This window comes from Pseudopodoces humilis, chromosome 9 (genome assembly GCF_049639895.1).
Source record: "Pseudopodoces humilis isolate 2021_Gansu_Grassland_sample_001 chromosome 9, ASM4963989v1, whole genome shotgun sequence".
NCBI lineage: Eukaryota > Metazoa > Chordata > Aves > Passeriformes > Paridae > Pseudopodoces > Pseudopodoces humilis.
This window is the reverse complement of record NC_142208.1, coordinates 12,035,113-12,050,460: the sequence shown is the minus strand read 5'-3', so window position 1 is coordinate 12,050,460 and position 15,348 is coordinate 12,035,113. Positions and strand designations below refer to the sequence as shown.

The window sequence follows — 15,348 nt, the reverse complement described above, 5'->3', positions numbered from 1 at the left end:
AATAACCATGAGAAGGAAGAGAAGGGCCCATGAAAAATTTCTATTAAAAGTTGATCCAAGGCATGAAAAATGTTGTGAGCATATGAACAAATGAACAGATTAGCACACTCCACAAACTCTAGAGACAGGACATTAACTCCAATTGTTGGAAAACAGATGTGAACTCAACTATTGTCCTCCACCCCTTTTCTAAAATTTTTTTCTAATGAGTTTGTTAAAGTTCAATCAGTTCCATATGTATTTAGGAGGGAGCCTGATGGTGGCTACACTTGCAATTAATTTGCTGTATCTGCATGCATAGTTTAGTTAATGTTAAGGATGAAAGAAGTAGGAGCAAGAATTATCACCTGAAGCAGCATCCATGTAGGAAATTGGGATAGCATGGATGCTGTTTCCAATGTTAGATTTTAGGACATCCTTCCTTGCCTTAAGAGACCAATTGGCTCAAAGTAAGTTAAGAGATCTGTTACAGTACTCTGTCCAGATGCAGTAAAATGCTTTAGATTATCTGTCCCAAATGTTCTTTAATACAGACCCACCACTGGAACTCTTTGTAAGAATAACAGAAATATATTTTCTTAATGCAGATATTAATCTATGTCATACTGTAATTTTCATTTCTGTAAGTGCTACCTGTTTTTATCTTTTTGAATAAAAGATGTTTTGCCATCTGCACAAAAATGAAGGGGTGACTTTGTGGTGACTAACGTCTCTTCTCATTAACACTGAGAAAAGAGGAAATACAAGATTAGAGGATAAAAAAGTTGAAGGGAAATGGAGGGCTCATTGCATGTGTTTGCGGAATAAGAAGCATCAAAGATGAGGACAGGAGCCAATGGAATCATCAGGATGCTATAAATAATTCTGGAGTAATCTCTTTATCATTAAAAAAAGTGAATGAGGAGAAGCTGATGGGGGGAAAGCCTATGGTTTGAATTTAGAAGAAATGATAGCAGTCCAGGGTGCACAAAGTGTTCTGCTGGGGCCATTGGGAGGGACTTGATTGCCCAGCTTTGATGGGATTTCTGGAAGGAGAGCTGGGAGCAGGCGGAGGCGAGGCAGGGTGGGGGGACATCCCTGAAGAAGGGCAGGGCGGTGGGGAGAGGGCTGACAAAGACGTGTGAGTGGCCCTGGCAGCTGGCTCCCAGTGGCACTGAGGTGACCTAATTCTGGCCACCGGGTCACCCCAGGGGCCGCTTCGGCTCCTGCCCCGCCTTTGGCTGCGGCGGCTTCTCCGCTCCTCCACAGCAGCGCCGGGCGCAGCCCAGGTGAGCCGATCTCCAGCACAGCGTGAACTGCAACCGAGAGTTCAGTGTTTTAATTAGCCCCAGCGGGACGGGAGGGAAGCGGATTTGCAGCGATGAGTGTCTCGGACAAAGTGCCAGCCCCCGCCTGTTCCGTGCTCGGGCTGCCGGGGAAGCGGAGATCAGACCGTGCCGAGGGGCTGGAGAGACAGCGCTGGTTTGCTTCAGCAGAAACCACCATCTGTTCTGTGCTGCTGCTGGGGCAAACCCATCCCGAGGCCTTTTAATTCTCTGAAGGCGTCGTGTAGGAGTTGTGTATAGGCTGTGGCAAATCAGAGCCCCTTTGGGAGTTAAGTCTGTTAAAAAACCCCAAAATTAATTGTGTTTCAGCCCATGTTAACTTGCCATTTGAATGCCTGGTGATCTCCGCTAGTGAGAAAAAATTATTGCAGTAGTACTTTGAAATTATATGGTGCCACCATGATGGTCTGATGTGTCTGGAACAGCAGAAGTGAAGCTGCTGCTCACAGTTGCTGTTTTCTGCACAGACAATCAAATGTAGATTTTCAGTGATTCCCTGTGTGGGCTTCAGTCAGTGCACTTCCACTCGGTGTGAGCACAACTGCATCACCAGCACTTTAGACCCAGGTGGACAAAAACCCTGGAGCCAGTGAAAACATAAGGGATCTCATGTTATTCAAAGATAACTGGATACAGTCTTTGCTCATTAATATAATTTTGTGAGGTGGCTTAGAATAAACTACTGTGTCCCTTCATGCATTTGCAATGCTAATCTGCTGCCTCTGCATGTTTTAGAAATGTTATCCTGCCACTTGAAACTGAGATAAGCAAGACGTTACAGTTAAATATCACTAACAGCAGCACAAAATATTTTGCTGGTTCTTATCAATTATTTAGTCTCAGCAGAGGAGAATGCACATTTTTCTTGTAACAACAAGGCACAAGCTTTGTGCCCCCATTTTTTCCTCATCTGATGCTATTGGTTCAGCATCTTAGTATTAGGCCTCTTATGGATATAGATACTATTTTGAGGAGATAATTTTTGGTCTATAATGTAAACTTTTGTCTCTGTCTTGAGAAATATCTCATCCTTTATGCAAAATATTTGCATAAAACAGATACAGTCTGTCCCACATAGACAGATGCAGTCTGTCCCATAACTTTAGATAAAGCACATCCAGGCTTGTTGGCACTTGGTCCAGCAAATATGTTCTTTGAATTGATGCCTCCCCTTTCTTTCAGGCTCTGTGAAATACAGCTTGAGGAAGCTACTTCTGTTTCCACTGATTTCAGTCTACCTTGTCAGCCTTTTCTGAGATCCCTAAAGATAGCAAATGGGAATGTGACATTTTACTGCTGTGGGTCAGCTATGTGACAAATATAAACAAATAAAAATATAAACACTGGGGGCTGAAACTCCAGTCTGCTTTATGACTATTGACTTATGAAGAATCTGAGATGGTGGTTAAATCAGTATCTTGAATTAGAAGGAAATGGGAAGTTTTTTGGTGCTTTTTTTTTTTTTTTTAGCTTGCAATTCTTTATGAGTTGTCTATTTTTTTATCCATACTGATTATCACAGTGGTTTACCACCACATTTGCATCAATATGTTGCATAATCCTCAATGATCATCTTGGTTTTCTGAGCTGCTATTCTCTGAGAAAATTTTATTGTTTTTCTTGGCTTAACTGCAGATTGCCTCCACCCTCTTTCCTTCTGCAAGTGATCAAATTCTGTAAAGAATTCTCTGCTTTGGATAGACTATCACTTCCCACCCATGCTGTTCTCACTGAGGCTGGAAATGTTATTAATTTTATTTAGTGTAGGGAAAAGCTTGGCTAACCCTTCAAAACAATCTTTCAAGTCCTGTAATTCAATAAAGTCCTTATTTACAATGGCCATAGCTATTTTTCTCAGTGCTGTCCAAACTGACTTCTCTCTGGTTACAAGAGAATGAAGCATTGTTTTCCTTTCTGACAGCAAAATGGTTCTATTTTATTTTTTTAGTTCAGGAAAAGTGCATCATAACCTTGTTTAAAAGGTTTTCTAGAAAAAGAAGCAGCTGTTACTCTCCACATTATGCTATTTTTAATGGGTTTTGCGCCAGGCACTGAGGGAGGAAGGCTGGCAGTTATATATGACCTGTTGAGTGTAAAACTGTTATTCTGAGACTTGGATTTTCCAGTTCCTTCCAGTCCTAATCATTGCTTTTTCTTACACACCACCACACAAGCACTGAATTTCAGTTCTGTCTGTTGATTAAACTGTCTGGTTCATTTCTTTCTTTGGATTCAAAATTATCTAAGTACAAGATAATATTTTATTATGATGTGGATAAAAACACTTCCCAATAACTGCCATTTCAGATGTACACAGTGACTCTGACCAGGTCTGGTTTTACTGAGGTCCCAGCCTAAAGCTGGGCAGATAGGAATGATGATTTCCTTGCACAAACACACAAAGCGTGAGTGGTGGCAGCATGGAAGCTGTAAATGAAACCTTTGGAAAGCTATAGAGCACTGAGGCATTGGCTTCCTTCCCTTAGGACCCATCAAAGAGCAGCTGGGAAGGAAGTAAGAAACTCGAGATTTGAAAAGAAATGTCATCTGAGGTGACCTGTAACTTAGTGTTGTCCTTGACAGTTTCTCAGCAATCGTGTTAGATTGTGTACCAGCAATGCAATTGTATCTTACTTATCCCTTCCTTTCACCCTTATAAAAGGAAAAAAATCAAAGCTGAAAGTGAGTTTTTCCTTCCTGTGGTAATTGTGGTCTTCTTTAAAGCACTGTGAAGAGGTTTGGAAGTGACAAGAGCTCTGAAAGAATGCTTGACATGGGTGGAAATCTGCAGCAGAAATTCCCAAAGATCATTTCTCTATGGCTGGCTGCTTGTTTCGGAGTGTTTTACAGGGATAGCAATTCAGCACTTCAGGTGCTTCTGTCATGCAACAGCTTGGTGAATTTTTTTCCAGCTTCTTGACAAAATGGTCCCAGAAGTCCTTTTATCCATGCAGCGTGGTCTACAAGTGTCAATCGCAGATCAGAGCCTTGGTTATGAGGAACTGAATTGATATCAAGGCTTGAGCGCATCGGTCTGGACCCTCAGATATCCAAAATCCAAAGGAATTGCCATTTTCACTGCTTTGAAGTTCCATACTACCCACCATTGCAGTTCAGATGTGTTGTGAATAAATAGGAACTCCCCTTGCCTTCCTCTGTACTTCAAGGCACCAGTGATGTTGGCCTGAACATAACTTGGCCACAGGGCTGCAAGTGTTGGCAGCAGCTGAGTGCATTTTTCCTCATCTCTCCTGGCAGCAGCATGCTGCTGGGCTGTGGCCACTTGTAGCACATGGCACCACCACAACCTGCACATCCACCACCTGGAAAAGGAAGAATAAAAGAGGTTTGTGTAGGAGAAACTGGAAAAAATGGTGAATCTGGAGCATCAATACTGATGAAGTCAGGAGAACGTGGGCCTGCCTGCCGCACCAGTGGAAGGCTCCACCAGCACAGCTCAGACTTTCCAGAGATCCCAGAAGACTGTTTGATCATTTATTCTGACTCTCCCATATAATCAGATTATAGTGTTTCTCATGATATCCTGTGGGGAGAGTTAGGTCACAGCTTGGGTTAGATTCTATGACATGTCTGTTCTCTGTCTTGGAGATTAAGACTCTGTATGCTCTCAGTAGAAATCAGAGGGTACTGAGGGACCACTGATACCTGGAAATGGATACCTGGTTCATCTCCAGGCTGCCTGGAGACTGCATTCCATCAGGAATATATTTGAGAGGAGGGGTGCCACAAAAGGACCTCTGCCCATCCCTGCTGCACAGCCATTCAGTGTCTGAAACTGTGACTCTGCCTTTGCTAGTGCTCTCTCAGGGCAAAGAGAGACAGATTTAGATGGAGATTCTATATCTATCTATCTATATCTATATCTATATCTATATCTAATTTATATCATCTATATCATCTATCTATATCTCTCTATATATGTGTATATATAGATGTATCTCTATATATATGTATATACATACATTCTATATAGATATATAATCCCCATATATATATAAATAGTTATAACAGATATCTATATAGATGTAGTTAACTGTTGCTGCAGTCCCTCCCCTAGATGGCCTTTTCTTTCCTTTATGATCTAGATACCTGTATTTTTCTTCTCCAGGGACTTGTGCCAAGAGAAGACCCGGACAAGCAGAGCTGTCTCCTCTGTGCCTCAGTCATGAGGACCTGTGTCCTCTGGTGCTGCCTTAAAGGATCCCTGCAGAGACTCAATCACCCCAAACCTGGCATCCCTTTCCTGCTCTGCCACCAGGGCCCCGCTGCTCAGTGCTGGGCCCTGCAGCCGGTCGGGATCATGCTCCACAGCTAAGCAGTAAGTATCTAAAGCTTCAAGTGTCCTGCTAACAGAGCGTCACCCAAGCATAATCCAGGCCCTGACTCAAATTGACAAGGACAGGTTGGGCTCTGAAATAATCTCTTTAAATAGCAGCAGCCATCTCTTTCAAAGGCACTTCCCCCCCAGCTAGTGCTGAGAGCTGCTTACAGCACATCTCCTGCTATTTCCCACCCAGGCAGTGCAGGGCTGACACTTCTCACAGGCAAGTGTGTCCCCTGCCAGCCGTCTCCCAGCTTTGCTTTGCACCAGGAGTTACAATGAATTTTGCAGCCCAGTTTATCTACTTCAGAGTCTTAAAAAACAGAAGTCCCAGGGACTGCTACAGGGAAGACGAAGACTACGATCCTTTCTGGCAAAGGTTGGAGAATATTGCTGTCTGACTTAGAGCTAGAGTGCTCCTTTATCCTCCTCAGGGGTCATGGTCAGCCCTTGGGGTCCACCCAGGGCCCGGCCCACGGACATGACAACCCCTGGACCCCTCCTGCCTCCTTATGGTGTCGTAGTTGGAGTTTTGCTTCACCTCGTTGTTTATTTAGTCGCTGTGCTGTATAGGTAATGCTTTCTTTTTCCTTTCCTTACTTTCTTAAAAATATCAAACCAAACAAAAAAATCCAGGAAACTGTTTGTAATTTTCCATAATCTCCCAGGGTTCTGTGGGTGTGAGTTGCTCTTGGAGTTATCCACTGGAAGTGGTGGAGATTTGAGTATTTTTAGCCTGCAGAGATCAGCTTTTTTATTTCTTCATGAGTACGGTATCAGAAATAACCCTGGACAGGCCAATGGACTGCTGAAAATTTATCTTGGGATAGCCCATGTCAGATCCTGTTATTACAGCTCTGTGGTTGTCTTTGTTATGGTAATCTTAAATTCCTGTTTTCAGACTTAGATGGTGCAGATGGAATTTAAGAGTCATCTAGTGTCCTTGTGTAGCATGAGCTGTGCACACACATGGCATGGTGGTGTTGTGCAACCTCATTCTTAACCTTTTCCATAGTTTGTTTCTCCCTCAGTTTTATTATTTGGACACCACTATTGAGATCACGCTCTGGTTTTGACAGATGTGGTACAAACAAGGAGCAATTCTCATTTCCTACATCTCCTTGTCACATTTAAGACATAAATTGTTTCAGTAGGCCTGCAAAAAGAACTTGCCCAAAGTCACCTGTGGTATGACCTGTTCTGCAGTGCACTGTGAATTTCCTTTCAGCACAGGATCACTCTTTCCTCTATTTTGAGTTGTTATTCGATCCTAATTGGAAGTGAATTATGGAGATGTGTTAGTCACCAGAAAACCTGTAGACTCAGAGTACTTTCAACTTAGGAAAAAGTTAAATTGCTTGAAGAGTTTTAGCTGTCAGATTCTGTGCAGTGTTGGGTAGTGATCATATGACATTCACAGCTGTAAATATCTTTAAAGAACTTTTGAGAGGGGTGGGTCTGTTTGAGGGACAGTTAGTTACCTCTGCTTCAGCATTTCCATGATGGGTGACCTTGTGAATTCTTCTTGCTTTCAGATTGCTTTTTCTAGTGTTTTCTCTTCAGCAGCTGACACGCAGTTGTCACTGGCAGCAGTAAGCGATGACATGTGCACAATGTGTACAGGAGAATGGCAATAGATCAGGCCACAGATGAAGGCACATATAGTGCCAGGCTCAGCCTCTGGTAAATCTGACTTATTTAAAGTAAGGAGAGATATAATCAGAGGTGATAATACAGCTTGGTTCTCTCCTCCATGAGCTTGAGCTTTCTTTCAGTGTGCTGCTGGTGCAGCGTCCCACAGGTTTGTCAGACCTGTATGTGGTGATAAAGGCCTGCTCAGTCTCAAGGCTTGGTTATTATGTACCTATCTATGCTGGATGGTCACAGTGCTTGCACTTTTCTCATCCAGGATGGTTGCTAAGCCCTGATCTCTTTGTCTTTAAGACACTCTGATAAATAGCCCTGCGGAAGTCTTAGGCAAGTCACTGGGTCTGTGTCCCAGATTCCATCAATGAAGTTGAGCTAATATTTGCTGAACTTGTCTTTCTGTTTAGGGGAAGGTGTTGGTGATTCCTGTGTGACTTAGGAACAATCAGTTTGCATAGGGTTTAGGGATATAAATGTCAGACATGCATTTTATATTTCCATCCTGTATGTGACACTAGTTGGAGCAATACAGTCTCGGATGGGTATTTCCAAGTACTAGTATTATACAAAATAATGATAATTCAAGACAGCCATGTTTAGAATGCAGTGTTGTCTTTGATCTGTTTTAAATTTATTGTCAGAGATCTTATGTTCCTTCCCTGTACCTGCAGGAGTTTACTTGTCACCCTGTAGTGGTGTGCAGGGCACTCAGACACTGTTGAGTGCATAACCCAGAATTCCTGGTAGTGAAGATGACATTTGTTGTGATCCTTCTTGACACTTTTATCTCAGCAAGCCTCTATTTTTCTACCATTTTTCTTCCATAAAGTCCCACTTGCACAAGTTACTGAGATGCTTTAAAGAATTGCTGCTATTGCAGTATTTTGGTGTATTTGGGGATGGGTAAAAAGGTAGGAGTTGAGATGGAACAGGAATGTTTAGGAGCTACTGGGAAAGGGGATTGCAACAAATGAGGAAAGTATCAGAGGGGTCTGGGAGGCTCAGGCAGTGAGAAGGGTCAGAGGAGACAGCTCTGGGACATGGAATTAGAAGGATTAATGGAGCCGGAGAGGTTCTGGGTAAAAGGGATTTGGATGAGGGAAAGGGCCCTCTCTGTCATATCCTGGGACTGCGTCTTTCTCACTCCTGTAAGAGGTGATCCCAGCCCCAGTCACATTGCAGTCATAAACCAAGCAGACTGCTTCCTGCAGCAGGCTGCTCCCCCTGCCTTGCCCCCTGTACATGACCCATCTCTGCTCAAGAGAGAGGCAGAAGTGACTTTAAAGGGGTCACCTTTTGCTTTAATAAGTATTCTGAACTTGCAGGCATAAAATCTGAGCCCAGTTACCTGAAAGCAAATGATAAATACGTCTAAAACTGGATCTTACCGGTGTCTCTTAGTCAGTGTGCTCCAGGAAAGTCTTCAGGGAGCCTGAAGATGATGGCAGCATATAGGTATGAGCTTAAGAAACGCCTACAACCAAAACATTAAAAAAGGACAAAACTAAAATCTAAATGTAGAGAACACATGCATATGAGTTTGAAGTGTTATTCAAGCTTAACATTTTGTGACTGTTCAGCCCAAGCTGGGCATTGGAGTTGGAACTTTTTGTCATGGCACAGGCCTATAAGCATGCTGAAGCATTCCACAGAACTTGTGCCATACTGTTGTTATCCACAATAATCAGATTCCTTACCTGGTGTGCAACAAGCCAATAATTACATGCTGAGAGAGCCAGTCATTATACTTGAGAGCTGCACAAGCCTGGGTGCTCTGTGGATTCCACAAATCAAGCACACCAACTATCAATGCTTTTTATTATCTATGCATTATAACAAGCAAAGGAATTAGCTTTCATTTGCTACAAGTTCTCTTATTAATTAGTATTTTATCTTCTATTGGTTGATGATTCTCTTGTTCCTCATGCTAATTAGTTCTCATGCTCAGTCTTTCTCTTCTTTTGGGTCAGTGGTTTCTTGGGTTGGTGGTCACAGTCTGCATCTGCCAGAACTACCTTTTACCCCATCAGAGCTAATTGCAGCACTGCTGCTGAGTTGGCTTTGTTAGTTTCTCCTTTGTCTTGGAAATTCTACCAAATGTCCTTGGGACATTCTGCATTTTTTGTGTCCACTGTCAGTGGTACATCCTTCTCCCCAAGCTTTGTTAACCTCATATGAGGTCTGAGATCACTGAAGTATGTCAAGCCCTAAACATTACTGAGGCAATTCTACCAACAACTAATTTGCTTTCCTAGCACATGAACATCACTTGGAGTTTGTTAGCTGCTGTTTCATGGATTAAATCTTCCTTCTTGTTGATTAGGTTTGAAAATATATGAACATCAAACATCAAAAACATCCTTGCTTAAGAAAATTTTTATGCTTGCACATTTTGTAACAGTCCCTCTTAATTGTGAATGCAGATGACAAAAGCTAGAAATGACAAAGAAAGGCTGAGTTTTCAGTCATATTAAAATTAGTTTCCTTTTGTGACACTTGAATTTCTGTCTTTAAACCATACATGGGAATGTATATCCATGATTCCAGCTTCATGTCTGCCTCAAAACATGTTGCTGTGACTCATTTTTAAAGTGTAAAAGCTGCCAAATGGGCCAGCTGCTGACATTGGGTACATCTGCATTCAAAATGGCAACACTGGGTCAGGCCAAAGAGCAGTCCTCCTCTGTGTCCTCTCTCTAGAGCTAGCCAGTGACAGAGCTGGGAGGAAAATAAAAGCCACCTAAGACATTTTCTCTCATATGCTTCCATGGAGTTTGCCAAGTGCACAGGGGCTTCCTGAATCACAGATTAATTCTTGAATGATGTGTGTATTGGTCACTACTTCCATTTATTTGTGCAATTTTTTAGAAGCCCATTTAGGTTGTTGTTCCTCATGGAGTCCTCTGGCAATGAGGTCTGTGAGCTGATTAATTTCTCTAAAAAGGGAAATTTCAAATTTTCTACCTGATTCTTTCATACCATCTCCCTTTAACATTTATGCTGGGCAGAATGGTGGCTAGTTTTGCACAATTTGCTATTCTCTGGACATGTGTGATTTTGCAGATTTTGCTCCTTTAGTTTTAGAAGCTGAGGGCATCCAGTGCATCAGTTTAATCTGTTTAGTCTGTTTCCTGGGTCCTGAGGGAGGCAATCTGAACGTGCTTCATAACAGGGATGTGTAACTGTCCATCACTGCACACCTGGATACTTCTCTGTCTAACAAAGGCAACAGTTCTGGTCTTTAGGTGTAGTATGAACTATTGCCTTTTATCTTCCCAAAATTATTTTTGCTGGTTTTATTATTTTCTTAGTTTGTTAATGTTATTATTTCTGAATTTTTTTCCTTAATGAATTTTATTATTATTGATGAATATTATCAGTATGTTCAAAAAACCAAACTGGAAATAGAAAAATTATTCATTCCAGATTGTTGCTTTTTATTATTGTAGGAGTACATTTTGGTACACACTGTCTTTGCATTGACTTTAAGATTTTAAAATATGTAAAGCTATCTACTTAAAAAAAATATATTTTTTCCCATGCCTTAATTGTTTATGGAATGTCTGCATATGGATCTTCTCTTTTTTTTCCAGTTATGCTGAGCAGCTGTTCTTGAAAAAGTAGGTTTATAAACCGTATTTTCGTGTTTGCTTTTACTAATAACTTTAAAGGTAAAATGTTGTAATTTATAACCATGTAATAAAGCTTGCCAGCTGGGTATTTGTTTTATGTCTGGAAATAAACAGACCTTTTAATGAAAACTTTTGACAAACTCCAAAAAAGGAAAAGCTCCATTTGAAAGGAACAGTGCTTTATACTGCTGGGGTTTGTATTTATAATGGCTCAGATCTTCATCTGGTGGACATGATTGCTGGAGTAGGGGCTATATTTTGTTACTGTGCTTGAGAAATCATGTGCTGTGGTTTTTTTGAGCACTTGCATGCTTTGCTGCCTGCTTTGGCTGCTCCTGTAGAAGAAATTCATATAGATCTCTGCCAGGCATGGGGAATGCTTTTGAGACAAGAAATACTTTTGATCCAACAGGGTCATTATTTGCCCATTTGTGATACTTTATCAAACTTCAGCCCACTGTTTATCTTGGGAGAGCTCTAGGATGGTCTGTGGCACATCCACGTGGGCTCAGTATGGGAAAATGTCATTTTCTAAAGTAAATGAAACATGGGTGTAGAAGAAGAATCAAAGGTATTCTGAGATAAATACATAAAATACATATATATGCAATTGAATGATAATCCCTTGATGAAGAGGCTGCTGACCTTTCAGATGCAAATGTATGATAGTTTTCATATTAAATATTGAGGCGGTAATAATTCAGATGTGCTCTAAACCTAGCTCAAGCCTGGAAAACCTATACATACTTTCCAGCTATTTGATTTCTGTTCCTCTTTTCCAATGGTCGCAAGGTGTTGTCTCCATTGGAGTCCTGAGCAGATATTCACTGGTCATCAAAGTGCTACTGCACATCAAGGACTGAGAATCTGATTTACTTCCCTCCTTTTTTTTCTGCCAAAAAAGGAAAACCTAGGACTAGGGCAAAAAATTAATATACCATTTTGGTCTTTCTAATTGCAGATAAAAATATTTGATGGCACTAGTGTGGTGAGGCATTACCATGCACTTCTTATTTCTCACAGAATCCTACTTCATCAATAAACTTCTGGTGGTCATCTTTGGCTGTGTTTGTATAGGCTTTTTGATTGCAACAGATGCAATGAAAAATGAGAATTGTTATTTCATGTCAAAGCCAGTTGAATAAAAAATTTGACCCACAAATTCACAAAGTTTTGATCTGACTATTTTTTTTTACCCTACATAGACCCCTTTAACCCATTTCCAGGGTAAGAAACATAATTTATTGCTAATGCTTGCTAAACATTTTAGACAGAGTGTTTGGAAATAAGATGTATCAGTTCTTCCTTTTGGAGTGGTTATGGGAGTCTGTGATATGGAAAAGATTTTTTCAGAAGGATGAGGTGTGGAATGAGCCCTAACAGCGCTGTGGCCTCTTGGATGCTGCTGCTGCTGTTTTTGTGGGGTCTGTGCTGTGACAAGTTCACAGGGAGGCAGTCTGATCTGGGTCTCAGCTTTGCCTTAAGCAGACTAATGTGCACTCAAACTAACACTGGAAGCTTAACATCTTTATGAAGTGTTCCAGCTGCCTAACCCTGATGGAGCAGAGATGCAGAAAAGTATATAACAGAGCTACTTGATAAGTTATTTAATTTGAAAGCAGAATGCCTGGTGTTAGGCTCTGTCAAATTTAAGATACAGTATTGGGAAAATGCATTCCATTACAAGTTTCAACATAAAAATGTTACAAATGTAACCTTATTTATCTTAGAAAATGAGTGTTCTCATTAATTTTGGAGAGAGAACATCTTGCTACAAAAATTTTCTCCTGTGAAGATATACAGAATGTTTGATGATGCTACTGGTATATTACTTAATTCTAATAATAAAACATTTTATGTTGCCCATATTGTTAAGTGAATTCCTCAGTGGAAAAATTGGAAGTGTAATAGGAACCAGAGCTACTGGCACAGATTATTGATACCATTAAGGAAATGGATGATACTGCCCAAAGTGGGCAACTGCTCAAAAACAGATCTTTCTAAATATTTTTAAATTCTTTTGGAAATTGCTGCAAAGCATATTATGGTCAGATATATTACAGATTGCTGCTGTAAAATGTGCTTTAGCCAGCACTGCTGATGAATAACTGCAAAACTTAGACCCAAATTATTTTAGGAAAAAGGTAAATATTTTTTGTTGGAGATAATGCTGGAATGTCTGACGTAATTTAACATGTTTGCTTTTAGAAAACCATTTCTACCAAATAGATTAATAGTGAGTCATGTAGAGGAGCTTATTCCATCTGTCTAATCATAGCCACAAACTAGGGGTGGTATCAGCTCTTTTCCCAATCACTAGTCTTCTGCTTAATGCTCCTTTTCCCCATAATACTCTCCAAATTCCAAGAATTCCTAGAAGTTTTGCATTTATCTATTAATAGGACTGCAAAGTCCTGCGCTAGAGTACATTATTCTTTGTGAACTGAATGCTATGGACCATAGAGCCAGGCAGTTGAAGGCAGCAAGTTCAGCAATTTTTTCTAGCAGTGCTGTCTCCTAAGTTTCTTGGGGATGGAAATTTTTGTGCCACCACATTTCTGCCATATCTACACATGTATTTACCCATGAAATGTTAACCCACAGATCAGAAGACTTAATTCTTTAGCTTTGTAGGAGGATATAATTGTTATGCCTTATCAAAGCAATTTCCTTCCCATCACGAGGCGGTTGATGGCTGTCAAGAGTACACTCTGCAAGTATGCAAGGGCAGAGAGCAGACCTCTGGTGTACAATGTAGTGGCATTTGTTACTGCTGTTAATAGTTTGTGGGAGTGGTCTGCAGCAGCCACTTGCCTTTTTTGAAAAAGATAGAATTGCATACAGAAAATACAATTCCAGTTATTCCAAAATTTTTAGAAGCACTGAACCAGGATCGTTGCTGGTTGAATACCGAGTACTAAGGAAGGTCTGGCTGTCCAGACAACACAGATTATACATTTTGTATTTTCTTGGGTAGGACAGTTTCACAGTTTGCCCACATGTTGGGTTACTTATGGCTTTTCTAACAGCTGGAAGGTTACAGAATCTTTCAGTGCACCTACAGGTAGGTAATATGAGAGTAGTAACTCACTCTGCCTGCTCGAGGCCTGCAAAGAGCAACTGAGATGTGCATCCTTCTAAAATGCTAAATATCAAGCCTTTAATCATCCAAGCCATTTAACCAGTTTCTTTTGTTTTCAGGGATGACAATAAAATAAAGAAACAAGATATGCCAGAAATCTGTGATCTTCACTGCTGTAAGGATGTGCCTGTAAGAAATGGCCTAATTAGGCAGAAGCCACCCTCTATCAACCCCGAGAGACTGAAGGATTTTGGTGAGGAGGATTACCTCAATGGGGATGTGAAGACCTGGGAAATGAAGATAGTGAGCCGAAATGAGGAGTTACTTAGGGATGCCCTTTCCTGCATCCCTCAGCCAAGCAGTAGGACCAGCCTGACAAGCTGTAACAAGCTGATTCGATTTGAAGACATTAGTGCAGCAGCCTTCAAAATCCAGTGTGGTGTTCAGAAAACCCCCTGCATGGTAGGAAATATTTATGGTTTTGCATTCTCTCAATGTTTCTTTTCTTTTTCCTTACGAAAGTTGATCAGAAAAGAAGCAAAGGTTTGTGTGAATTGCACAGATAGTTCTGTGTAAGAAGACTCACGTTCATATTAATTGTATTTAACTGTCAATAATAATTTTCTTCTTATCTGTTTACACTAACCTAAATCCTCAAAGATTACAGTGACCTGTAAACAAAGGATAAACCACATTAGGCATAGACTTAATGCAGTGTGGTATTATGGTCCCAGTGAAAAACTCCTGCTCTAAGGAACCTGAGGTGGAGGTGACAGACTACCAGTGTTTGGGTGAACACTCTTGTGGGAGGGTCTGGTTTGGAGCCAGCCCTCATATTTGGAGGGTTTGAAGGTACAGCTTTTCCCTCTCAGTCAGGCCAACCAGGAAGGGCTGGATATGTTCTGTAACCAGGTATTTCTGCCACAGATGTCTTCAGCAAAATAAGGATGCTAGGACAGACACACACACACAAAAACATGTCAATTGGCGTAGAAATTACTGAGATAGCCCCATCAATGCACAAGGTCTGCTAAAGCATAAGAGAAATACAGTGGCAAGCTGTACTGTATTTCTATGCATTTTCATAGTGTGTTTCTACTGTTGGGAGCTCTTCAAGCAGTCTACTCTCGGCTCTCTGGTAATCTGTTTTCCTTTCGGTGGGTGAAAGGAGTGTCTCTGCCAAATAGCAATTCCTAGCAAATTGTGCTCTCAGTGAATCCTTGTGGATAGTTTTTCTGGCATGAACAGAGTGAAAACCTTGCAATCTGCTTGGGGCCAACAGTCCCTGGAGTGAAGTGGTTGGGTCTTCAAGGTGCAGAA

General features: G+C 41.1%; 1 protein-coding gene across 4 annotated transcripts in view; it reads left to right on the top strand.

The window, feature by feature from the left end:
* The first annotated feature begins 5,826 nt into the window (after nt 1-5,826).
* LOC102108079 (uncharacterized) overlaps nt 5,827-15,348 on the top strand; it is a 32,849-nt gene continuing 23,327 nt past the window's right edge. Inside the window, exons 1-3 of one of the 4 annotated variants that reach the window (XM_014250543.2) lie at nt 5,827-6,046; nt 10,908-10,934; nt 14,148-14,490. In XM_014250543.2, the coding sequence (XP_014106018.2) occupies nt 5,946-6,046; nt 10,908-10,934; nt 14,148-14,490 (471 nt within the window). In that variant the 5' untranslated portion in view covers nt 5,827-5,945. Of the gene's footprint in view, nt 6,241-10,907; nt 10,935-14,147; nt 14,491-15,348 lie in introns of all 4 variants that reach the window. The other 3 variants (XM_014250541.2, XM_005520819.3, XM_014250542.2) reach the window with 3 other exon arrangements.